A 25905-nucleotide genomic window follows, 5' to 3' on the forward strand; every position below is an offset into this window, starting at 1 on the left:
CCCGTCCTCCAAGCGCTCCGGTGCCGGCGCTCGGCTCTTGCGGGGCTGCCCACGGCCGCTTCGGGCAGCAGCAGCCTCTGAACCACGCGCTGACTTCTGCAAATTAAACGGGGACGATTGTCAGCTGCCGCTTCCAGCTGCGGGCATCACGCAGCAGAGAGTAAAGCCGAGGAAAGCGCTGGCAGGGATACGAGCGCTGCAGGTGGTGCCGTGAGGTCTGTGCTCTCCTTGCTGTTGGGCATGAGTTACCGCCCGTGAATCAAACCTGCCCCTCGGTCACCGGCAGTCAGCACGCACCTCGGACCGCAGACAGGCCCGCTTCTCACCTGACTAAGGTAGTTCTATTGGCAGACGGGGAAGACGAATTGAAATGAAAGGATTAGCTACGTTAGGGATGTCAGAGCTAGGCAAGATGCCAAATTTCTGACTTTTACAGTACTGCGCTGTAGCTTGCTCTTTGCTAAGGCCGGTGCTTGGCTTCCCTTAGTGCCTGAGTGCTTAGCGAGGTAGTGAATTAGGCCTATTAGAATAATTCACACATTTAGCGACAACTTGTTAAAAGAGTCACTTCAGTCACAGGGCAAGTGGCCGTACTGCAGTCGTAGGTGGCAGCTGAGAGCGAAACTGAGTTGGTGTGCAGGAGCCACTGAAATTCAAAGACAGTTAACGGGGGAGGGATTACTGGCGAAGAATTACCACAAATGACATCTAGATAGGTAGAAGGAGAGGCCTAGGGAATTTGTAGGAAAATTTTGTTTGTTTTTGGTTGGTTGGGGTTTTTTTGTTTGTTTGGGGTTTTTTTTTTTTTTTGGTTGTTCTTGTTTTGGTGGGTTTTTTTTTTAATAAAAGTGCTATTATTTTTATTTGTTTTTTAACCAGTTGGTTTCCTTCCTTCGTTATTCCAAAGAAAAGGTCACAATTCCCACCTCTCAGTATGCTGACAGACTTTGTTCTCTTTTCCATTTTCTTTACTGAAGCAGTTGTATTGAATTGAAAGGGTCTATTCACGTCTCTTCTGGTCTGTCTCTCACTGATTTGCAGCCCCGTCCCCAGGGGCGCAGTCCCAGCACTTGAGCCGTGCTGGAGGAAGCGCTTTCTGCGGTCGATCGGAGCTGCTCTTGGTGCCCTCCATGGCTCTGCCACTGCAGGCGCTTCCAGGCACTGCCTCAGGCAGGCTGCCTCTCTGCTGTATTTTTCTGGGATGTCATTTACATGCCACCCCGGCATTGCCTTTCCTAGATGATATTTCTGGGCTACAATTGCAGAGCAGGTATGTCCACTTAATGCCTTACTGCATTCAGGCATCTAGCCAGAGCGGGTGATCTGGAGTAGCTCTCACTGACTTAAAGCACACTAGGAAACTCTGAAGGAAGCAGCTCCTGGTACAGAAGTTGTGTTCCCTCCTTAAGATCTGTTTTCCTTTCCTTACTGCTGAATATCCTATCAGGTTTCTTTCTTTAACCTAATCCGCAGTGTTCCAAATATGCCCTAGCACCCTGGGTCAAGCAAGGCAAGTGTTCAGATTTCTATGACAGTTGGAAAGTAGAATTGTTCCTGCAAGTGCTTGCTTGCTCGTTCACAAAAATGCAAAAATAAATTTGAGTACCAACAAGATAAAAAATTGCAGCTGTATCTGGACTGAATGAATGTAGAAGTTTTTAAAAAATATATTTAAAAGGGCATTAAAAAATGTTGCATCTCTTTATTTGTTTGAGGTTGGGGGAGGCAGGGAGAAAAGATGTCTTTTCCCCTCATCATTCTTTCAGGTATCCAGAATAATTTCCAGCTTGGAAGATTTCTTGATTTCTGCTGGTAACTTTAATAAAACATCCCCTGGGTCTGCTCCAAAGCTTTACCTGTGCTAGTTAGATCCCAACCAAAGACTGGTTAAAAAAGCACCCAATGCTGAAGGGGAAATACTTCTTCCTATCATACCCAGACTTGAAATCCTGTTGATTCTCATCAAGGCTTCTAATTGGAGCAGGAATACTCATGGGGAATTCTCATGGGAAAATGTTGATTAATTATTTAGTATTAAAGGCCTATGGAAATCTGGGTCTTTTTGTGGTATAAGTATAGAAGTATAGATTTGAGATTAAGTGCTTTAATGTCATTGGATGGTTGTGGTGTGTACTGAACCTGACTGATTACAACTACCTGATTACTATTATTTTGTTTGGCTTATTTATTTATTTATTTCCTCTCCCATTTCTTGCTGGTATTCACTGTGTGGGTTGTTCTTTGTTTTAACAGAACAGTAAGAATTGTGTAAGCTTAAAAGAAGCACTGTACTTAATTCTTGCAGAGAAAAATATTACTGGGCTGAGCTCCTGTCTGCTACTGCTAACTTTGGGTTTTACTCAAAGTATCCTCACTGCCAGGACAATTGGCGCCTTATTAAGAGCCTTTGCAGAGAAGCCAAAACTCACAGGGGCTAGAGCCTCTTCTTGAGTAGATTGGAGTAGTTTTTAATGACTCAGGGAAATGTAAGTGATCTATGACAGCTGAGAACCTGGCCCTAATACACCTAGAAAGCCAGTATCTCCCACTCTTAGATGTGTTCCTCCAGGCCAGAAGTAAGGCAAGCTGTCCGACAGAGACAACGCACATCTGGACTGCTTCGCTTGGTACTCTGGACTCTTGTGGTAAGGAGAGAAAGGAGCTTGGTTTGTCTCACCAACACAGCAGTAGCTTTTTCAGCTGAGCTGTAATGAGTCTAGAACCAGGCCCTGACTCAATTATTGCTGAGTTTCTAGTAGTATACACTGCTATCTTCCTGACTTGATGGATAAGATCAGCAGTGTCTCAGAAGTGACCCATGGTGCCAAAGCAAGATGTTATGTCGTGTATGCTGGGTGAGCCATGTGTGGAAGTGTCCATCATTAGATTCCCGCTGAGATGTGTGAACTTCTTTGCTATACATGGGAAGAATGCTCCATGTTTTGTCACAGAAAAGAAACTGATACTCAGTTTCCTGTGGATTTTAGATATATCCAAAAGTGATGGATAAAACCTTCATCGTAAACCAGCAAGTAAAAGGGGTTTTTGCTTGTTATTTCAAACCTAAGTAGGCAAACAATAATCGCTGGCATTAGGTGAGGGACAGAGATGTGCATGTTGGTTTCAAGATAGTATATTAACATACCAGGCCTGTTACTCTTGTGCAAGTACTCTACTGTTTATTCTGTTGCAGATGGTTATATTAAAAAAAACCCTGTAATTTAAGTAGCATTGTGCTTCATATCAAACCTTATAAAGTAGCATAAGAAAAAGCTGAGGTTGTTCTAAATTGAGTTAAATTTCCTTAAAATGTATTAGAAAATCAAGTTTAAGTCTGCTTCACATTGGGAAAATTCTGTTTAATTAAGGAATTTTAATCTTTCTCTTATTTGAGTTTTAGAATTAATGTCTACATGATGGAGGTTGGGAAATATTTCAATTATTGAAAAAGCAGTATTTTAGATTTATGTTGATAGAACATCAGCTTTTTAACACATAGATTTCCATCAGCTGAATGAGACAAAATTAATCAGGGAAAAATCCTAATTTTGGGTACGGATTTTTTTTGAAAATGAAGTAATTTAAGGTTTTTTATTTTCAAGATGTTGCTTGATCTGGGAATAATTTGAAAATTATCAGAAATAGGACATTAGAAATCAAAATAATAAATGAGTTCAAGAGAAAAGCTTTAAGCATCTAAATAATTTAAAAGTCTTGTGTTCTCCTCTGAAAAGTACGGTGTCCTGGTATGCTTGAAAAGCTTTCCTATGCAGCATACACTGCATGTAGAGTCAGGTTGTGGACTTGTAATGACGTCCACACCTAGGAGCCATGGTCACCCACCAGCATTCCACTCCGCCATGTGCTGCAGGCAGAGAACAAAAAATATGTTTTCTGGCCTCAAAACACCTACATACATAATGCAATCCATATGTGACTATTTTTCAAAAGCTATTTAGAAAAGCTTATTTTACTAGGATGGAGTTTGATTGCTGAACAAATATAAAATTTCATGCCAAATGAAGAAATCTCATTTGTTAAGCTAAACTTTTTTAAACTCCTTTTCACAGTTTTTGGATGCATCTTATGTATTTGATGACTATAAAAGAAGTTGCCAAGAAAATGAAAGTCATAAAATTCCTCTGCCCTCGTGCATTTGCTTTTCTTTTTCTTTTGTCTCCTGAAGCTGTAGGAGGTGTTTGCTGACATGCTTTGCTTTCAGGGCACTTCTGGAGCAATGTGATACAAGAAGTGACTCAGCTAAGCAAACTGAGTTTGTATGAACATCAGAAGCCCTTACAATATGAAGCTGTAACTGGGAATTATGAAAAGAGACATCCAAGGAGCCTCTTTTGTGTTATTTACACACCTCTCAATGTGTTATTTACATGCATATTTCACTATATGGCAGCCATGAAATAGAATTTCCAGTTATGCTGCAAAACTGAAAAACTCCCTTCCCAAACCTTACTGTGTCCCAACATCTTAGACAGATTTCATACACTTCTAAGACATGAACAGATATCTCATGCACAGTTCTGGCAAAATAGTCCCTTTTATTTTTTCTTGCTGTGATGAAAGGCAGCTTGTCGTGTGAGCTCCTGTGTTTCAGGGTGTTACCTGTGGGGGGTTCTGTGCAACACCCGTGGAGCACACAGTGTCACTCTGGCAGGTAAGGTTGGTAGCGGGAAGTCAGGAGATCTCTCTAGGCTTTTTTTCCTGACTCTGCCACTTAATGTCTGTAGTGAAACAAAAAGAGAGAGGCAGGAAAGCTATTTTATTATGTAAGGAGATTTGCAAGGCGTTTATTTTGGTCTGTTTTGTTGTGGGTTGGTTTGGTTTTGGTTTTTTATTCCACTGCCCTCCTTTCAAAATTGAAATCTTATCTGTTCTTTTTGCTTTTCCTGGCAATAGCCATTTAAAAACAGAATACCAGATTAAAAAATACAGCTTTGCAGGAATGAAAGCTGAAGCTTTTTTTTTTTTTTTTTGAGACAACAACTTAGAATTCCTGCATTTTATACTTGGAACCCAGTGTCACAAAAAATGGCTGCTATAGCACAGGAAGGAAAGAACTCTGCTGAATTGTTGAACTGCTGCAGCATCAGTTGCTCCACTTCTCAGAGAGAATACTAATGGGGCGGGAAGAAACAAAATTCTTCCTCACTGCCATATTTATTTAGATGGTCTCTCTGTCAAGAAGAGGTGTAAGAGAGACAAGTTCACACCTCTCCCCCCCCTTCATCCTTTACTTTGTTTCAATCACACCACTTTTCTCTTGACTCCATTTCCCCACCTATAAAACTGCAGTAGGGAACAGAGTTTTCAAAGGAATAATTTTGGCCTAAATCCTTAAGGGTGATTGGGTACCAAACTTCTTGTAAAATAAGCAATTTATAAGAGGAGTTGGGAGTTCAATTTAATCTGGAAAGATAAAACACACCTTTTTTAACTTTCACATACTTTGTGTCTATGTTCTTGAATGCATCCATTTTGAGAATTCTAAATGCTTTTAATAGGGAAGAAGGCCTTTTAACTTCTGTAATTCTCCCCAGTAAAAAATCCAAAAAGGATATTTCCAGTGAATAAGCCAAGTTTTCACTGTCATGGACAAAAAAAAAAAAAAAAAAAAAAAAAAAAAAAAAAAAAAAAAAAAAAAAAAAAAAATTTAAGGCAGACAAAGAATTGTTTAACCAATTGTCTTTTCCAGTTGTCTTTTCCTCAAATAACTGCTGGTTGACTTATATAATATTTTTAGTATGTACATAAATGCAAACTGATAGTTAAGTGCTTTGGTAAGAAAAGGTGGATTTGTGCACATACTTCATTTTTGTGCTGAACTTAGATTTGGACCTGAAACCTGCAGGGGCTTGCCAGACGCTTGACTTTGTTTTCAGTGGAACTATTCAGAGTGTATTACGTGAAGCACACACAACAATCCAAGAGACTTGAGTCAGGTGAGCCTTGCTAAAAGACCCAGAAATAATTTATATATACCTTTTTCCCCTGATAAAGGACTTTCTAGTTAGTGTGCATATTAAAATGCTAAACTTTAAGGACTTCAGGATTAGAAATACAGTAATAATAAAATACAAAAATAGTCTATTTTTTTTTTTAATCTGCGTGGTTACCAAAAATGTACTCTTTCAAAAATTGCCAAAAAAAAATCACTTCTGGGAAACTACACACACGAGCCTAGGGCCAAATCTTTTTTCTTGATATTTCCAACAACTGCTCTGTTTTGCTTCTTCTGTTTGCTTGTCAGAAGGATCCTGTTTAGCTTGTTTGGCTAAGGGCAGTTGGGTATTTATTCATTCATCTTTCCTTTCTTGCATTATCTTGAATTCTAATTACTGTTTTTTATTAGTTTGCTCTCCAAACATAGCTACAACAGACATCACTCTTCCATTTCTGTAGAACTGTTCAGAACCATGAAAGAGCTGTCATCTTACAGTCTGGGTCTAACCACACTGTCCGGCAGTTCTCCACTAGCTGCTTTCATTGGCAGTTTGATTGAATCACTTTTTTTCCCCTTCACAAGTAACATGTGATCCAAAGTGCCTGAACAAGTGTTAAGTCACTTGATGTTAGGAGCGATTCTGTAAATAGGACTGGGAGCAGTCCTCTAGGTGTTTGTAATTAATCAGGTTCCAAACACTTGGAGCTTTTGGATGCACTTGTAAAAAGTCTACAAATGTAAACAGTTTTCTTTCCCCTCCCCAGGAAGTCTTAAGGCACTGAAGACGTAAGAAGAAGTTAAATTGCCTGTGATCAAATCAATTATACTTCAGATCGGACTGTGGCAGGGCTTTTTGGTTCTCAACCAGATGGAACTGGACTTCTTGTGAAGGAGGTATTATTATTTCTTGACATAGTTTCAAGATGAACATAGGAATTAATAGTAAAAATTTACTTTTTTTTTTTTTTTTTAATGTACTAGAACACTTAGAGGAAAGAATCCTTGGGAGCTGATGTCACTAAAAGTTATCAGACATACGAAAAATTCATCTTAGCCATTTCTTATTCTAATCTGACGAAAGAAAGAACATAAATGAACAGGATATTCTCCTGTGCTGCAATGCAAAGTAGAAACCCTCCTTTTTCATACAGTAAATTTTGGATTCAGAATTTATGGGTTTCTTTTGGCTGTGCCTTTCTTATAAGCTGAAGTATTTACATTAAGAAAGTTATGATGTAAAAACATGCAAGAGACAGAGTACAGTGTTTTTTACCTTGATGTAATTAGTAATTAAAATAAGTTCAGATGAGGGCACAGGCTATCTTGAGGCAGAAAGCATTTTTTGATCCTATAGAGATAGGACAGCTTGTTTAGAAAGCCTCTATGCATTGGGAGGGGAGGTGACTGCTGTAATCAGGTGTAACAAAATCACCTTCCCAGATGAAAAAAAACCCACCATAACCAAATGTGATTTGTTTGTTTCTAATTTAGTGAAGTACTTTGTAAAATCAAGTACTTTTATGGTTTCATCTTTTCAATCAAATTATCTATTTGATCTGGAGTCCAGATCCCTCTTGCTTTGAGTACGCTGCCACCAGCTTATGTAAAAGCTTTGAAAACCCCTTCATCCCTTGGCAGTGTGTATTTTAATAGGGCAAATTACACCTGAAACCACCTTGAAGAAAATTATTCATGCTGGATAAAAAGATTGTGCCTTGACTTCAGTGCTGAAAATGCTTATAATATGACATGTCTTGCTATGAGGAGATGTCATGTTAACAGGGTCCTGTAGGCTCACTGAAGCTCTTGGTCAGCGAATCCCATACATTACAATGATTGCAAGATTAAATTTGTCACTGGAATGCTAGTAGTGAGTAAGGAAGTGGAGTTTTTAAATGCTTCCTTTTCAACAGATGCAAAATGATCTAAAGATATTTTTAAAATTACTAGAACAAAGAATGCACAGTCCAGCAAATGAACTCTTGCTAGTTTCCAAGTCTTGCTAAATGTAACATTCTTCCAAGAATTTGAGTAGTAGCTAAATTCATCTAACTTCCCTGAAAAAAATCCCAACACATAAAAAGTGAGTGAAAGGAGGCTGGTGGTGTTTCAGGAATCAGAAAAGAAAAGGTGATGGTGTCTGTCTACTCACTGGAGGTGTTCAAACCAGCACCTCCAGAGGTGCAGCCCCTTAGCCATGAGGCTGCAGCCTGTTTGTGTGAGACCTGCACCTCCCCTGCTGAGGCTGTTCAATAATTCTGAAAACAATTAAATAACAAGGAGCCAAAATTAGCCACCTACTCAGGAGACTGGGGGTAGGTGGTTGGCTTGAATTTTGCCATCTCTTGGACTGCTCTTGTGTTTTTATCAGGTGTCTGCCTCGCCATCAAAACACTCCTTGAGGACTAGCTAGAGCCCAGTTATCCTGTCCTTGTGCTGCTCAGTCTGTCATATGAACTACTAGGTGACAAATTTGTGCTCGTTCTTGATCGCCTTCTCTGGTGTCATTAGAGCTTTGATTCTTTTGCCATAACTCTTACAGACATTTTTTGGTTTGTTTTTTTTTAATTAAACTGTCTATGTCTGCTGTGGTATTTCGTGCAATGCCTGGTCCTGTAGACATGTGCGAGATGAGCTGATGCCAGGCTTGCTCCCTCAAGGAATATAGGGGAAAAATTGCCAAGTTTGTGGATTCAGGCTGGGTTTTGGACTGAGATAGACGTCGAGCTGTGCAGGTTCACCAAGTCTCAAACAGCCCTAGGCCTGTATAGAAGTAGGAGTTCATGAGGTACACGATTACAGGACAGCGTAGCTGGGTGTAGCCATTAGCTGCCTGAGGAGTCAGGAAGGAGAGGCAAGATTTGAGGAGCATGTGCTGGCCTTTGTCATTTGCAGGGGACACAAGTCGAACCGCGGGTACTTACACCTTTACTGGAACCAGCACTTAACTTCTTTGCAATTGTTCACCCATCATTTAATTGGAAATGATTCCATTTTGTAAACCTCCAGACTGAGAACCTCCACAACAAAACAGAAAGTGGTTTTTACAAGCAGCTGGTATTTTGGGATATGTTTATGAAGGCCTTGCCTTCAACTTTGCGGGTAGTTCTTGTTCTTTTAAAGGCTTATAGGTTACTGCTGAAAACATAAAAACAGAAAATAGTCAATGTGGTTAGAAATGAGAAAATAGCCTCAACTACTAATTGATTTGCTTTTAGCTGAAAGAAATGTATATCATTATGGCACATATTGCTTGCCTGCTGGATAACTTCACACTCAGGAGAGTCCCTGAAAAGAACTCTTCCAAGATGCCATAACTTCAAAGCAGTAACAGCCAGAAAGGCTGCAGCAGAGCTGGAGACACTGTGGGATTAGCAGGATGAAGCTTCTGATTCTATAAAGAATCGGAAGCAGGACATGCTTTTCTGCTTTTTAACTGTGCACACATAAGTTACCCATGCATGCACAGAGTCCTGTGTCAGCTCAATCATAGTTTGATTGGGTTTGGGAATTCACCCAATAGCCAGGGTCTGTGCATGAGCTATGACAGCCGTGCTTATCCGTTACAACAATGATTTCTAAAGAATTTACTTAAATTCTTTTGTTTTTAAGTTTGATCATGGTTTATGCAGCATTAAAAATAGATTTCTTGAATTGCCGTAACACAGCTTTCAAGCCCATAAATCTTACAGTCACTGCACTACTCGTTGGAATCAAAGTTTTGCAATTCTCTTAGTCACTGCGTTGTTTAAGAAAGGGAAAAAATAGCCAATGGTGAATTATGAGTGCTTCTCTGGACGGCCTAACCTGCTCCTTCATGAGCCTGTTTTGTCCATTTAGAAATATAAAATGTCACAGTGTGGTATTTTATATTTCCAGTGTAGAAAGGTGTTCTCTGCTGAGTTGAGGAATCAGAACCACATTTTCCCCATACAGGTTATCCCACTTGAATTTCAGCCACTTTTAGAGAACTTTAGGGCATTAGAACATAGATATTGCACTAAAAGAACTGTTAGGGTTTGGGGGTGTTTTTTTGTTTCTCAGAGTAAAGGATTAGTTAAAAGATGTTTGATTTCAGCATCAAAGCCATATATGCACCTTCTGTGATCTAGCAAATATGCCCAGACCCAAAAATCCCTGTCAGCTGTAATGGAGATCTTTAGTGGTTCCCAGGAAAGAAACATTGTCATATGATGGTTAGGTTCAGAACACAGATCTGGAGTAAAAGGAGTCAGTGTTTGTACATTTAATGATCTCTAGCTGAATGACACTGGTTAGGGAAGGAGGGAAAGTTTGAGACTAGTAACAAGTAGCACATTATTTTTTTCCTGTGCTTCCTCCTTTGCCTCACTCAGTTTACCATGAAATTCAGCCGCTGACTCCCACCACTGCTTTTCTTGGAGAACAGAGTAGGATAAAGAAACACAGTGATTAAATGTAAAAGACAACCATGCATTGCATTAGGAACTGCATTCTGTGTGTTTTGGTAACAGGAACTACAGAAGAAAATTAAAAAGAGGTGATTCAGGTCTACCTAATCTTTAAAGTCTGAAACCATTCTCAATTCCTACCATCTCTATCTCAGCCCCACATACAAATACAGACCTCATTAATAAAATGGGGTTTTTTTAAAGCTCTTTTAGTTCCAGTTGATAATGCTACTGCCATGACACTCGTATTTAATATTCGTTATGCTCCCATGTGTTGAACACATGGTTAGCAGCTCTCCCAACCATCAGGATTCATGTAATCACAGCAAAGGAGTCATCGTAAATAAAGCAAACATGACAACTGAAACAACGTTATTTCCTTCTCATGGTAAACTAGGATGATGAACTGGAGCTCAATGCCATTCTTCACCTAACAGCAAAAGGCTTAAGCATGGTAGACCTAGACCATGAGGGTACTTGGAAAATGGTTCATTTGACCTTTTAATTCTTTTGTATTTGACAATCTTGGCTTTGTTCCCAATCCTGTGGTAGTCAGCCACATTCGTGAGTGATAGGTAATTCCACATCCTTTGCTTACAACTGTTTTTAGTTTTTATTTAATTTGCATGTAAGCAGGTCACTGTCAGTGGCTGAGCCCTTCAAAGGAATTTGTTCTTTGCTCATGTCTGGAGTCTGCCATTGACCCTAAGCATGACAAACTGGCAGACCTTTTAAGGGACGCAGTAATTCTTTATTTAAAAAGTGCACTTCTTCTTTGAGATAATTCCTGAATATGGTTCTTTTTTAAAGAGTATTGAAGGTAATTGCATCAAACAAATCTGAATTTTTAAGTGTATGCATCTGTATATATATGGTAGTGGAGTCAATGTGTTCTGTTGGGTTTATGTTGTTGCTGTCTTTTCTTTAGGGCTATGACATTGCCATCCTGTTTGTATCAGGCATGGCAGAAATATAATTCAATCTAACTGTCAGTCCCATTAGCCTGAGATGTTGGATTCAGGTGTCTTAAAATTGGGAGATAACGTCCTCTCCCTGATAGACTTGATAGCTTCTGGCTTGGATGGAGAGGTGCCTTAAATCCTACAAGTAGTGAGACTTGGCTAAGAAAATAGTGAACATACTCCTCTCCTTTGTGGAGCGTGTGGAACTGTCCTTTCCTTAGACATCTTAAATTTTCATGGGATTGTGGTAGCATCCTCTGAATCTCTCTTACCTTGCCCTTCTGCTTCCGTAAATCGCAGTGTGTGATTTAAAAAAACTGGAAAGTTGGCTTTAAGGTCTTTGACCTACAGATCCAGACATTGTCTATTTGTGTCCAAAAAAAAAAAAAAAAAAAAAAAAAAAAAAAAAAAAAAAAAAAGGTAATTGTATCACATGACAAGTGGTAGAGCATTACAGATGAGGTGATAACTGGTTTAGTGAGCTTACCAGCAAACAGGCCAGAAGATTCCAAGTTCATTTTGAGTTGATGATGTTACGGGCTTTTTCCAAAAAATTTAAATGTTCAAAAATTAGGGTTTTTTTCATGTACAACGTGAAAATGGAAAGCCTTTTCAACACTTGCACAGAGCTACTGCTTGGAGGCCTGATTTTAGGGCAAGTCTCCTCTTCATCGTGAAAAAGCTACTTGTCTTCTTCCCCAGCTACTGACGTGTGGAAAACAAAGGGGCTTGAGTGTTACTCTGAAAAGCCAAAAACGTAATTGACTTGGTAGTCATCTTTCTGCCTGTACTCCTCCTCAGTTTAACAGATAAGATAGGCTTCATGACATTTTGATAAAATAAGCTTCAGGTCAGCTTTACCTGCAGTCCTGTAAGTGACTCTCAGAACTCTGACATCAGAGAACTAGTACCCAGCTTCTTTGGACGGCTCCTGAGTTGCTGCATAGATAGCAGCATGGTTTTATTGCATTTGGTGAATGCCAATGTGTCAGTAATTAGAAGCATATCACTCTTTCCCCTCCTTAGCAATTCACTAAGCATTTTTATATGACTTTCTCCTGTGGGTTTCTATATCAGACTGTATTATGTTTTAAAAAGTGTGTGTATGTACACACATGCACCCCCAGAGTAAGTTTTGTGTCACAAATCAAATACTCTCAGCAATTGCACAGTGGTTTTTTTTTTTAAACTGGAGTCATAAATATTTCTTTACCAGACAAAACCAATGTTTCAGGGCAATAGAGTTTATTTTGTATCATTTCCTTCAAGCACATTGTGTCTCTAATGCATTAGAGGTAATTAACACACTTGCAAATTTTAAAATACTCTAAAAGTTTTTAATTTAATGAAAATTCTAAACAACTGTATCAATATACATGCTCCTTAATTCACATGCATCATAAAGGTAAAAGGGCAATTACACCTGTGTGGCTATTTACATCCTTGTAAATATTGCTTTGGTGAACTCTGAGTGAGGAGGGATAGTTGGTATCTTTGTTCATTGATTCTGAAAGACCAGCACTGTGGTTATTCTGCTTAAAAAAATTCCATATACATGTTTGGACTGTTAGAACAGTAGGAGGGACAAGAATTTTTGCTTGTTTTTTCTATTTTTTTTTTTTTTTTTAATCAATATGGGACGAGTCAATCCCAGTACCGAAAGGCAGCTCTACCGTAAAACTGAAATTAGAATAATTAATCTCATTATCATGGTGCAATAGATATATTTTATTAAAATTTCACAATAGTACTGCTGAGTCTTCCTGGTGAAACACTCAAGCTGCCTGATGAACTCAGCAGACAGCTGCTCACCACCACGCGCTTGACTTGTTCCAGCAGACAGTTCCTGTAAGACACATCGTATTCTGCAGTGTAAAGATTTTTTTTTTTTTTCTCTACTTGCATTTAAGGACAAAACCAGGTCTGAATTGTAGTATTTTTCCTTTGCCTGCACTGTGCAGATCTATCATACACAGGAGGGCAGCTTTTCTGGCCACACGCAGTCTGCAGGCAGCCTGCCGGGTATCCCCGTTCTGGCCAGTTTGCAGTGCTGGATTTCACATCCCCACAGGGCTGGAGTGACCTGATGTGCTTCACAAAATTACATGTGGGATTACTGATGCTAATAAGCAAGCAGTGCTTCTTTGCCCTTCCCTTTTCAAGCCCATTTACTGTACACACCTCCTTTTGTTACGCACTTGTCCTTAATAAGAGCTTAAAAAATGAAATAAATTGCCATCATGATTGTTTCATTTTTGCGATTCAGATGGATTTTACTGGAGCTATAAGGACAGAATGTAACTCAGATTGCTTTAGAAGTATCAATGGAACAGTCAAGGATCTGAAGAAACACCATTTTCTTAGGAATGGCATCTAGCCTCCAACTACCTGGAATCCTTGTAGCTACACCAGTGGCTGGCAGCAGGGTTAGATGGAAGAAATGACATTTCACACACTCTGGGCCACTGGGTATCAGTAGGTTTTAATGTCAGATTTATACAGAGAGACTTTTTGTTGGTTTTTGGAGCAATCATTGTAGCTTTGCAGCTTTCAATACCTGTGTGAAGACTAAACAGGAGTGCAGATAAAAAGGGTAAGTTTAAGACGCAGAGAATTCGAGTTCTGTCACGTGAACAGCTAGATTGCTCCCAGCCTGTTCCAGCCACTGGAAGCCAAGAGAGCTCTGTGATTCATAGAAATTCCTCATTTTTGTGTCATGTGTGAGTATAAATCCCACTTCATGACATATTATCCAGTTTTCAAGATTTTTTTAAAAGGAAATATGACAAAGGATATGACAGTCCATTCAAATATGTTAGAGTTTTGCAATCTATCCATAAATGGCATGAGAGGGTCAATTCTCTACATACAATTTATTACTAATTACTAAGTGGTGGGACAAAAAACAAAAAAGCAAGTGCCATTGACAGTCATATTTGTAACATCCTGTTAACTTTATGTAGCTAGGAACCTTAATTTCTTACCTGTTTCTTTTTCTTTTTTTTCTAAGAGGTCATCATTATTTTACTGTGTCTTTCTATAGGATGGGAAGGGCAACTACTTTTTTCACCACAGATCTGTAATATTAGCTGTAAGCTAACACTGTTTTCCATAACTCCGGTGCTCCATTCACATGGCTTGAAATATTCAGGCGTATTCTCATCTTTCAGAAAGGGAGAACCTTGGAATATGAAGTTCTTCAACCTCCTAGGGGCAAGAAGGCAATTTAAGCTTCCCAGAACAACTTCAAGAGCAGTGATAGCTACCAGTGTTATTAGAGTAGCATTTTTTTTTCAGAAGATCAACTGTAATGACCTTCATATCCTGGATTTAGATTCAGAGGTTGTTGACACAACCTTATTAACACAGACAAATATCTCCATCTTTACTTATAATTTAACAACACTATAATGCACAAATGTTTCAGTTACTAAGACAAAGAACAGCAGGGGAGATTAATTTTCACATAACAATTCCATTGATAAGGAAGGAAGATGTTCAAGTGTTCAGGAAAGTTGTGGGCATGGAATGATTGAAACTAACAGAAAAATATTCCAGTAAATACAGTCAAAAAGCAGTTCTTTAATTTTTAAATTTGCACAGCAATAACAGAGACAAACGAACCTCTGAAATATTTTGGAAAATGTCACTTTGCAAACCTTGCAGATTGCTTAAATGTTTATTAAAATGGACCAAAAGCCAAAATTCTCTGCGTAAAATAAATACTTTGTCTTTGCTAAGTAACAATATTTGTGAACAAAACATAAAACTATAATTTTCATGTGTCAAACATAGTAACATTTAAGATTAAACGCTGGAGTCAGACTTGGCAATTTTTTTCATCTTCCTATTTACAAGCTTCTCATTAAGACCATTTACCTCACATTAGCTATCAAAATGACTAACATTTTTAAAGTTTGCTCCGTGACTAAAATAAAAACAACAGAAATGTCCTTTTACCATAACTTAACAAAAAGCAGAACCATACTTTTATCATCTAGGAGAACATGCTGGTATAAATACAGCTGGTTTTCATCTACAATTATATAAATAACAAGCATGCTGCCATTCACAAGGATTTTAATAGATGATTATATATAAGCAATATCATGATCTAGAAGAGGATGGCATGAATTTTTATCTTTCATTTTTATTGCACTTATTTAGGATCTTTGTCTTCATCTGAAAATTGTGGAACAGACTTCTTTGCTACAACATTATCCAGTCGCTGTCCTTGCAGATATGGGTTCACGTTCTGAAAAAGTTTTAAATTATTTAAACTTATTAGAAACAGGGAAACAGATAAAAGGTAACTAGGATTAGTGAACATATTTATGTATTTCTTATGTGTCAGATATTTACAGACTTAGGAAAAAATTGCTTCCAGGGATTAAATCTAACAGTCAATCAGTGTTTTGTTTCTAATTTTTTTTTTGGGGGGGGGTCTAGAATTTAATTCAATCCACTGAAAGGAATACACATGAAGGAGGACTATCAGGAATATAGAACAATCTGAATTAAACACTACCTTTTTGCTCCACTCCTCCTTTCCTCAGCTCAGCAGAGAAGCAGCAGCAATTCTAACTCCCTAATTCTTGAGGCAGGACAGAACTTGTTAGAGAAGTACAGGTAAGCTTTAGCTGAAATCACTGGCCCCTGCTGGACGTTGTGCTAGGATACGAATTAGAGACCACAATACCATTTTGACCGAAGCCTCTTGTTCAGCCTGTCTCCTCTCCAGGAAACCCCTCCTTGCTTCCTCTCTTGATGCCGAGATAAAAAACTGCTGGCAAAGAAGCAGAGCCAAACAAGGGTTTGGCATAGAAAATGGCTCTCACAGCACTGCCAGAAGAAGGGAATGCTGGAAAGAAGATTCCTGGAGAGGGTTTAACTTCACTGTGCACCATGCAAGCAGCACAACGTGAGGCTGAAGATGAACAGATCCTGTCTCAAAACTGCTAGGAGATCGTAGATGGAGTAACATAGAAAGCCTAATGCTTGAATTTATCACTACAAATGGAGTAAAATGTTTTTAATGTATTTGCAAGTGGCAAGCAGTTCAGTGGAGCCTCAGTATTAAGCATCATTTATGCCTGCTTTCTGGCCTGTTACAGTTTCAGTGTAAGCAAAATTCAAGTGTACGTTGTCTCCTTCACACAGATGCAGTTAAAAATTCTAGCATGAAGGTTGTTGATGCTAGTAAAAACTGTTTGCCTAAGGACAAACTTCAGAGGAATGCGAATTTTCCGGTATCTCCTGATTCTTCTCAGGCTGACTGTCAGAGAAATCACTGTACTTGAGGTAGTTCCGTGCTTCTCTCACCAAACCGTAAGAATTAAAAATTTAAAAAAAAAAAAAAAAAATTAAAAAAGTAGAATTCGGAATGAGCATGAAATATTTATTTTCAGCTATCACAAGTTTTTGTTGGATTTCTGGAAAACATTTGGGGTTTATCTGTCTTCAAGTTCAAGCCCTTGGTTTCCTCCAGATTTGTGGATGCTACCATTAATACTTAGTCATAGCACAGAACAGCCCTTTGCTTACTTCTGTTGGGTTTGGGGTGTTTTGCCTGCTGCAAGTGAAAACATAAAAATATTAAGAACCAGAAATGAATGTGGAAAAACCTTTGAAAATAAACTAACTCCAGTGCTTCAAATTGTTAGAAATAGGGTGTATGTAAATTATTTGTTTGTGTTTGTTTAAAGAAGTTCTGTTTAATGTTAATTTAGTGAAATTCAAGCATTGCATAAACTTCTAGGAATTATTTGAAGATTCCTAGGAAGATTAATTGGTCTTTTTTTGGAATGGTACTTGTTTGCTACTTTTTGAAATAAAGTAGAAGAGAATAAGACTACATAAAATTTTGAATCCTTGTTAACCAACAAAAGAAACACAAAATGTAATGCAAAACACTTTGGCTGATTTAACTATGTTTAATCCTATGCAGCTGTGCAGAATTCAAAGCAATGCAAGTTCTCGAGCACCTCTGTACACAGCTCCGAGCCCACGGCAACTTGGTGATGACAGAAGTGGTCCTGACACTTCTGGACAGGGCTGTCCGCAAGCATAGAATTTTAAAAAAGGGGAAGAATTGCTAATTAAAATTAGATGTCACTGTAAATCTCCTTGTCTCTCAGTGCGAGTGCTGCAGAGAAACTAACACAGCAGCAAATGGTGAACACATCCCTTTGCTACACGCACTGGTGATGTGGGTGTGTGCTTGCACGTGTGCTTATAGAGGTACACATAAATACATGAATATACACGCATGCTTAGAAAATGTGGTTTTTTAGACTCCAGCAGTGCCTCTGTGGCTGTTTCAGAGCCCTGTACAGACACAATGGGGTTACTGCCTACACTGTTAACACAGGACTTGTTTTACTCAGATGGGGACATCTCAGATGTAAAAAAACCGATCTGTTGCCAGATCCCAAAACCATGTCTGTGCAGAAAAGTATGGAGGAGTGGCAGGGAGCACAAAAGGCAGGAGGGGAGGGGTCCAGTGGACTTTTTGATTTCTAGAAAAACACTCTGCTGCTGACAGTTCTAGGTTACTCTTCTGCTGATAAAGTGGAAATTCAGAATTGTTCATTAAAGCATTAATAATCATTACAGTATTACCCTTAAATAATTTAAATTCTAATGAATTTAGCATTAAGTGACACGTCGGTGCTAGGAAAGTAAATCTGCTGTAAAGCAATTCACCTTCAAAATTCTGGGCTACCCCTGGCTACCTAACTGTCAAGTGTCTCCAGATAGTTCTTCTTTTGTATCCAATTATGTCAGTCAGCTCACAGAAAGAAAAAGTTTTTTTCTTTTTTTCCCCTCATGTATATGTTGCATGATTTCTACTTCAACATGCTGGTCTAGCTATTAATAAATATTCTGCTGAACTATTTCCAGAGTGAATTCTACTTACTTAAAAAAAAAGTCAAATGCCTACCCTTTTTTACTTTACAGCTAACAAACTGAAAAATCAAATGTAAGCATGAAGCAGATACTAAGCTCAGGTCAGATCATTAACTTGTGGTTGAAGTGTCAAGTGCCAGTGATGCCTGAATCAGGAAGAAATCAACCCATCTCCTCCCTTTCTAGCAAAGACCTGAAGTTGGAGTGTTAATAAATAAATCATTTTCGCTTATGCTTGTTATTTTAAATTATATTTACTTCAATTACAATATAAACTGTGCTGCCATATTTTGAAAAGCTACTTTCTGGCAGAGAGCGAGACTTTTCCTTTTTGTAAAAATAATACACCAGCAGCAAAGCTAAAGACATCGACTCTTCCTGAAAGTGATTTTTTTTTTAATGAAAGAAAGGCTTTTGCCAAAAAAAAGAGTAGTGAGGCAGACTGTGAGGAAACTCTCTATGTGGGTTGCCTTCCTTGTTACAGCAGCAGAACAGTGAGAACCCTTTCATCTTTGTCTTTCAAGCAAGTAGGACACAGAGATAGAGGAGCTTCATTTGAGGTAGATCAGATAAAGAACCACCTCTAGTGCTATTCACACCCAAAAATATATTCACACACATAGATAGTGGTAATTAAATTTACTAGTATTTTTAGTGGGAAATTTCAAATTCCGTTTTAGAGATATCTAAATAATTTTAAATGGGTTTAAGCAAATAGGAACAATTTTAAAAGACAGATAATATGAAGTTTTATAATGTCCTACACTTAAGTTTATCTTCTGAAAGTAAGAGTCTATTTTGAGAAATAAATCTTGTAGCCAGTGTTCAGTCCTGAAGCTGGCTATACTAGTTTATCACAGAGAGTCCCTGACTTTACACATAATCTAAAGTATAATACAAATGCATTAGACTACATCTTCTTTTTAACAATATGGTTTTAATTTTTATTGGGTCTCTAGATTATATAGGGGCTATGAAATATTCCAATAGTTACCCTCTTTCTTCTTTTTGGACCACCATTGATTTTCTCAAAGAGTAAACTCTTGCTCTGGAAGGGAAAAAAAGACCAACACAGCCATCAAATCCATTACACTCTTCTATTACAATACTACTTCTGCTATTAAATATTATCAAGTCTAGAGGAGTGTGTAGTTTTATGGGAGAAATAAACCACAAATAAATATTAGTGTATTCCTACTAGTATTTGCAGTTCTTCAGGAGCAGTCACAGCCTTAACAACAATTTAAAAGCCTGTAATTTTCCACTATGTTATCCCCCATGTTCAGGCAGTAAGTGCTTCAAGTATGTGCTGTATAGTCTGGATGTTCCCCATCATGTGATACATGATACAAATACATACTTTTTTTTTTTTTAAGGAAAGTCAGAGGAAAAAGAAAAACTAAGAATGTGAGGGAGAGGAAGCAGAAATTCTGCCTCTGGTATATCTTTCTATACATTTGAAGTGACACAAGAATGGGGGCAAAAAATATTTGCTTTACAAGGGATTTTCTAATTCCTTTTAAAAACAGAAATAGGCGTCATTCCTACTGTTTTGTTGTCTTTGCTTATTCCCTTCCAGATATCAACACTTCTCAGTGCAAAGTTCTGCTGAAAGGAGTTCAGCGCCAACTCTTCCTTTGTTTAAGTAGTGCCCTCAATAAAGTTTCTAAAAACCATTTGGTCTATAACATTTTTAATGGCAAACCTTTTAAAAACTGCCAGAAACATCTTGGCAGAAGAGAAAGTTATGATGATGAGAAAAGAAAAAAGAAAAAAAAAAAACCAACACAAAAAACCCCCTCTGACCATAGTTTACATAAGTGCATCCACATATTGTTGTATTTCTTATAAGTAGTGAATTCTAATAAAGTCTGGAATAACACACACATGTTCAACACATTTTGTTTCAATTCTGTGTTATGAAGAAAACCAAAACCAAGCCCTAACCTGAAAATGGAAGGAGAGAAGAATTACATGTATAAAAGCAGAAGACTGTATAAACAAGGCCATTAATTCTGCTATAAACAACTGACCTAACATTGATTATATAAATAGAAAGTGTAATTCTAGCACGAGACAAATTCACCAAACACTTCTAACTCTCTCTGCAGCCTTGATATGAGAAAAAACAAACATTTTCAAGTGTTACAATGAAATCTGCCAAAATTGTCTGTTTTTTACTTCTTGTGTTCATTAAACCTCAAATTCACAAGGCCTATCGCTTGTCCAACCTCAGTTATTTTGTCTGAGCTGTGCAAAAGGGAACAGAGATGAAGTTGGCCAAGGGGGACATTCTTGGCTAGTCATTATGCAAACTCACTTCAGGAAAATTTAAATTTAACATTTTAAAGAAACTCAAGGATGCATGGATTGTTCTCCTTAGGAAACAAAGCACCATCAAAGCTTCTCTTTGTAAAGTATTTGACCTCATACTTTCATGAGTGGAAAAAAGGGTGTTTCTGAAATAAAAAGAATTTCATGGACTACTGGAGCTAGCATTTCTGTCATTCTGAAGAATTCCTGACAATTGAACTGTTCCTGCTCAAGGAAACCATATTTTGTTTAGTCTGTTTGAGAATGTTTTAAGACCCTAAGTACTACTGTAGCATTACGTGGAGTACAAAGCAAATATGGTTGTGGAGCATGAGCTAAGAACATATTTGTATGATAATAGCATTGAAAATATGTTCCACTGCGTAATGGTTTGACCTCATCAGCCACCAAAATCTGCCCAGGAAGTGTTCATCCTTCACTGAGAGGTTGTTAATAATGAAGGCACAGAGTTTTCTTCAGTTAAAGTTACACCTCACGTAGAGATGTGCTGTATGTGATTTGCTACTTTTCCCTCAGTCCTGGAGCTTCCTTTGCATCCTCTTGCCTACTTGGATTAGAGTACCACAGGTTGGGATTTGGGTGGAAAAAAAATCAGAAGTTAAAATGCTTTCAACCAACAAAATATGTAAGAGATTTTTCGATTTGATTCCTAAATCATATAACGTAAATTATCTTTGTGCCAGTCTTTCTGGATGCCAGCAACACTTCTTCAAACCACCTAAAGAGCCAATTTGCAAGATGCAAGAAAGGCACACTCATAAAGTGTCTGAAATGTCTGAACTGGGGAAAAAAACCCTTCAATCTTAGAAACCATAGCTGTACACAAGGATAGAAAACTCCAAAAGCCCTTCATCCTACCATTTCCACTTTCCCCTCTATGTTTTCCACATATGACGAGAGGGGGGGAGAGTATAAGCTGTGGATCTCACTCTATAAACAGAGTCTGTTCCTGAGACTTCTCACAGACCAGCATATTGATCTATGGAGTTGTCCCAAACACAGAAAAATTCTTCCCCTTTCTTCCCACTCCTAACCCAGTATGTATTTATTATGATTTATATATTTGTATCTGCAGATGTATTAGCAGTATTTACACAAAATATTTAGCATCTACGTAACCCTACACTTTGCTGCACAAGACAGCTTCTAAACTTGCTTGACCCTTACAAAATGCATCTGTTATTCACAGGATACTGCAGAGGTCCCACAGCTTTGCAAGCATGACGGTCTGTCACCAAAACAAGCCACCCAACCTGTTTCTGTCCCAATATGACAAGCAGGTCCTTTTTTTCTGACCTGCTAATGTAATCTGGTTTTTTTCTGTGGTTACACTAAGGAATGCATGTTGGCTCCTGGAAAGGACAAGTCACTGGGAGCTGTAATGCTTCCTCAGCCACACAGTGGCAGGAAAAGGCTGGGGAGAAGCTCCTCCAAGAGCTGGGAGCACATGCCAGCCTCCATGGGTCCAGGAGACACTGACTGCAAGGGCTGCAGCTGGTGATGACAGCCTGGTGCTCACTCAGCTTGCAGGAGCTGTAAGCACACAGCCATCACAGCCCCTGGGCATCTGGCTCTTCAACAGGAGGAGCAGGAACAAACTGTTCGTGGGCAGAGGGAATTTTAGGTGCTTGGGGGCAGCTGGAGGATGAAGATGCACACAGTTACCCACTGGGCAGCCCACAGCCAGCTGTGTCAGCTGTTTACGACCTAATGAGTGCCCTAGGAGATGTGATCTCTTCAGAGAGATGTGATTCAGCTCTGCTTTATAAGGTCTCAAACAGCTAATTTTTAGAGTGCTTACCTGATCTGCCCAGAGAATCAAAAATAACAAACCCAGCCACAAAAAGATACCACTGTATTTCTCTTTTTACCATGTAGTAATATTCAAGTAGGAGATTCTCCTGGATCTGGGCAGAACACTTGCTCATGCACACGACCAGCTGTTTGATCTCTAATTCAAAAGATCTGGAGTTGGTTAAGTTGCTAGATATGATTACTGTTTAGTACCTAAGAGTGTTTTAATCCATACATGAGCAGCTTTTTCCCCTGAATTAGTAGTGATGGATGGAGATACAAAAAAGCTCAGGATTCACTAATGATTTACTATCATTTATTAAGTATATATGTTGCTGATGACAACACAGTATATCTATTGCTTGATTGTGAAATATTGCTACAGGCCAAAGATTTACAGAAGTGCTTTTGTAGTATTCAGAATGGTATTAGGAAAGCAAAGTACTCATGAATAGTAAGAAAACTAACAGCCTTATCTGGCATAAATAAGAAAGTTCACCATCTGGTGTTTTTTAAAAGAAAACCTTTGATGGTAATTACTTAGAATGCAACAAGTTTCCAGAATTTGGAGTTTTGGCACGATTCTCTCCAGAAATTTAGCACTAGCATAAGTAATTAAGACTATAAATCTTACACTGGTTTGCTTATGAAGATGAATCAGTGTCTCAAAATTACAGCAGCAAAAGAGACTGCCAAACAAGTCCATTTATCGATATATGCTTACAGAGCACTGGTTTAGTGCAATCTTAAGTGAAGTGTTATAACAATGTAAAATGAGATTTCATTATTTGCTCTACAAGCATAAATTATGATCATTGTTATTGTTTTCCTGGCGCCTGAAAATGGATTTGGGATTGGACATTTTAACTGATGTAATCCAAGATTAAGTGGCAGAGCTCTCTTTGGAGCCTCTAGCCTGCAGAAATAGTCTAGCTGCAGTTATTAAAGTCCTTGTATGCTCCGAGCAAGATTTTTGCCCTTAGTGTAGCTCCCTTTGTTTATTGTATGCGATGTGTCAAATAGGTTTTCAATATAATAAAGTGCATAACCTGACTAGAGGAAGAAGCAGCATCAAGTCCTCCAACATACTAAGGGTGGGGAGGACTTCTTAAAGCAAGTTGTCTGATCCTAGATTTTTTTAAGGTGTTTGAAGCTGCCGAACTCTATCTATCTGCATTTTATTTCAGTGTTTCATATATGTAGCTGAACAGCAAATAGTCACTGAACCTGGATATTCTTTCATATTAGGGCCATCATAAGTTTCGAAATCTTTGATCTGCACTAACTTTGGGTACATGTTCACCATAGTTTGAAATGTGGGTTTTTTGCATTTATCAAGCTGTCATGCTTTGGGATGGGTAATAGAAGAAGGATTTTACTTTCTGGTTTTTTTCTGGGATGTTTATTAATCGCAAGCACTGTTTCTATTTTTCAGGGCAAGTTCACCTTTTTTGAGAAGCTCCCCTTAGGGTGATAATTTTTCCAGCATTAAGGACAGTATTTTCCTCGTGGTTTCATAGTGTCCCACACAGCAGACAATACCCAGTTCCACATTCAACAAAACTAAGCAAGAAGCATGTACTCACCCACTTGCCCCTGCTGGGGTAGTCATGCTCTGGATCAAAAAGGTGTTGGTGCAGTTGGTATTCCCTGCTGAACTCTGCTGTGTCTGGGGTGTTTTCTAGACATCCATCATCACCTGCAAAAGCAAGCACTGAGTGCTTAGTAGCTTTGAAACACACAGTATGTGCCACATTAGTTAGCAAACCTCTTAAATGCAATCACGCAGTTGAAAAAAACATAAAGAACTGGATGACTAGGAAATACTTTTTTTTCTTTTGAAACAAATTGTCAGGACATATTTATTTTTAAAAAAAAACAAATCCTCGCAACTTACTGAAAATTGAAGAAATTTATTTTCCAAGCTTTCTCCCTCCTTTACATTTTTCTTTTAATTATTGCACTTGGTTTTACCTAGAATTGCATCCTGTTCTGATTCAGAAGGGATATTATTTTCTTTTTTAAATGCTTACAAGAAATTTTGGAAGTTGGTAAGGCAATACTATTGCAGGTCATGTTAAAACAGTGCTGTGAGCAGAGACAGAATTTCTTTCACTAAACTCTTCCTGGAACTCCATTTCTGGTTTGCTACTTTGTTCAAACTGGCTGAAAATCATTTCTACATCGTAAGATCTCATAAAAACACCACGTAGCAGAAGTTTTATGATGAAAACATTTCTGTAGATTGGTAACTAATCTGATTGGTCCCGTAACCTTCTTTAACCACAATGGATGGTTTTGTAGACTGTGTCATATTGAGACAGTAACCCTTTAAAAATCACCTTACAGTCTCTTTACCAAAATAAGTCATCTTCAGGAGTTTCAGCAACTTGAGGACAGAGTAGCCTTTTGGATAGAATCTGCTCCTGGAGCTCCCACTGCTTTGCCAGCATGGAGAGCGTGCAGTCCAAGTTCCTCTCAGAGAAGGAGCCATCCTACCAGCCAGGGCATGATACCCAAGGAGATCCTACCAGCCAGGGCATGATACCCAAGGAGATCCTACCAGCCAGGGCATGATACCCAAGGAGATCCTACCAGCCAGGGCATGATGCTGGGCATTCAAAGAGCTGCATCTGCCAGAGCACAGGCACTCCAGAGCACACACCTGTGGACTTTCCCTTCTGTCCTTGTGTGTCATCGTGTATAAAGATTTGCAGATGGATTACCTTTTTCCCTCAGATGTGGGAAACAGTAAAGGCTTTGACTTAAAACTGAGTTAATTCAATGACCTGAGGAGGTTATTCTGAGTTCAACAGATCCAGCTTTCTCTTTTCTCACTGGGGGTGGGAAAAAATAAAATTGCCAGGAGAAAACAGGGGGAAACACTTCATACTGGCTAAGTAACTCAGAAATTATTAAAACACTTAGAAATCATTTCAGTCTCGTCAGGGACAAAGTTATAGCAAGAGACAAACAGGTGACAACAGAAGTGTAGTAGACCTCAGAGCATTTGTATCTTCTGGTAGAAAACACAAAGGGCAGCTGGACACATGGGGGTCCTCTATGACTGCTAATCCAAAAGTCTTCAACTCAAGTGCTCCAGGCTTATGTATTCCTGCTGTGGAATGTGCATATGTAGACAGTCACTGGAAAAATTGTTTTCCATTAAGCAAATCCACAGACCTGATTGAGGAAGGCCTCTGGTAATTTGTATGCATAATACAGTCACCACTTGAATTTCCATTTAAGGCTCTGAAAAACATTTTACTCTAATCCTAGCAGATACTATCTTCACTCACAGCATACCTATGACAGAGCCATTTATCTGAGCAGGGAGCACTTCCCTGCAAATTCCCCCTGTGTTCAAATCTGACTGTATTGGCTTAGCTAACAACTTTTCTTTCACCTAAGAAAGAAAAATTGAAGGGATTTTCAAAGGCATTTCCCTGGATGCCATGTTTTTAATTTATTTATCTAATCGCAAACGGAAGTCTAATGGGCAAGCACGGAAGATAGA

The 25905-nt window shown here is 38.6% G+C and overlaps 1 protein-coding gene and 1 long non-coding RNA gene across 6 annotated transcripts in view; one reads left to right on the plus strand and one right to left on the minus strand.

Annotated features, from left to right (window-relative positions):
- Positions 1 to 166: 166 nt before the first annotated feature.
- On the plus strand, positions 167 to 17015 carry LOC120753928 (uncharacterized). Of its 2 annotated transcripts, none has more exons than XR_005701287.2 (5): positions 167 to 335; positions 5846 to 5957; positions 6724 to 6853; positions 15908 to 15980; positions 16077 to 17015. It is a non-coding gene; the product is annotated as an uncharacterized LOC120753928 (long non-coding RNA). The 2 variants fall into 2 exon arrangements; XR_005701288.2 differs by having other exon boundaries at positions 5867 to 5957.
- SCG5 (secretogranin V) overlaps positions 12580 to 25905 on the minus strand; it is a 29250-nt gene continuing 15924 nt past the window's right edge. For 3 of the 4 annotated variants that reach the window (XM_040066783.1, XM_040066784.1, XM_040066785.2), the window contains exons 4-6: positions 23975 to 24087; positions 19255 to 19308; positions 12580 to 15606 (exon numbers count right to left, since the gene is read on the minus strand). In XM_040066783.1, coding sequence (XP_039922717.1) covers positions 15511 to 15606; positions 19255 to 19308; positions 23975 to 24087 — 263 coding nt within the window. In that variant the 3' untranslated portion in view covers positions 12580 to 15510. The remainder of the gene's footprint in view (positions 15607 to 19254; positions 19309 to 23974; positions 24088 to 25905) is intronic. The other variant, XM_040066786.1, reaches the window with a different exon arrangement.

This window comes from Hirundo rustica, chromosome 6, assembly GCF_015227805.2.
Source record: "Hirundo rustica isolate bHirRus1 chromosome 6, bHirRus1.pri.v3, whole genome shotgun sequence".
Lineage (NCBI taxonomy): Eukaryota > Metazoa > Chordata > Aves > Passeriformes > Hirundinidae > Hirundo > Hirundo rustica.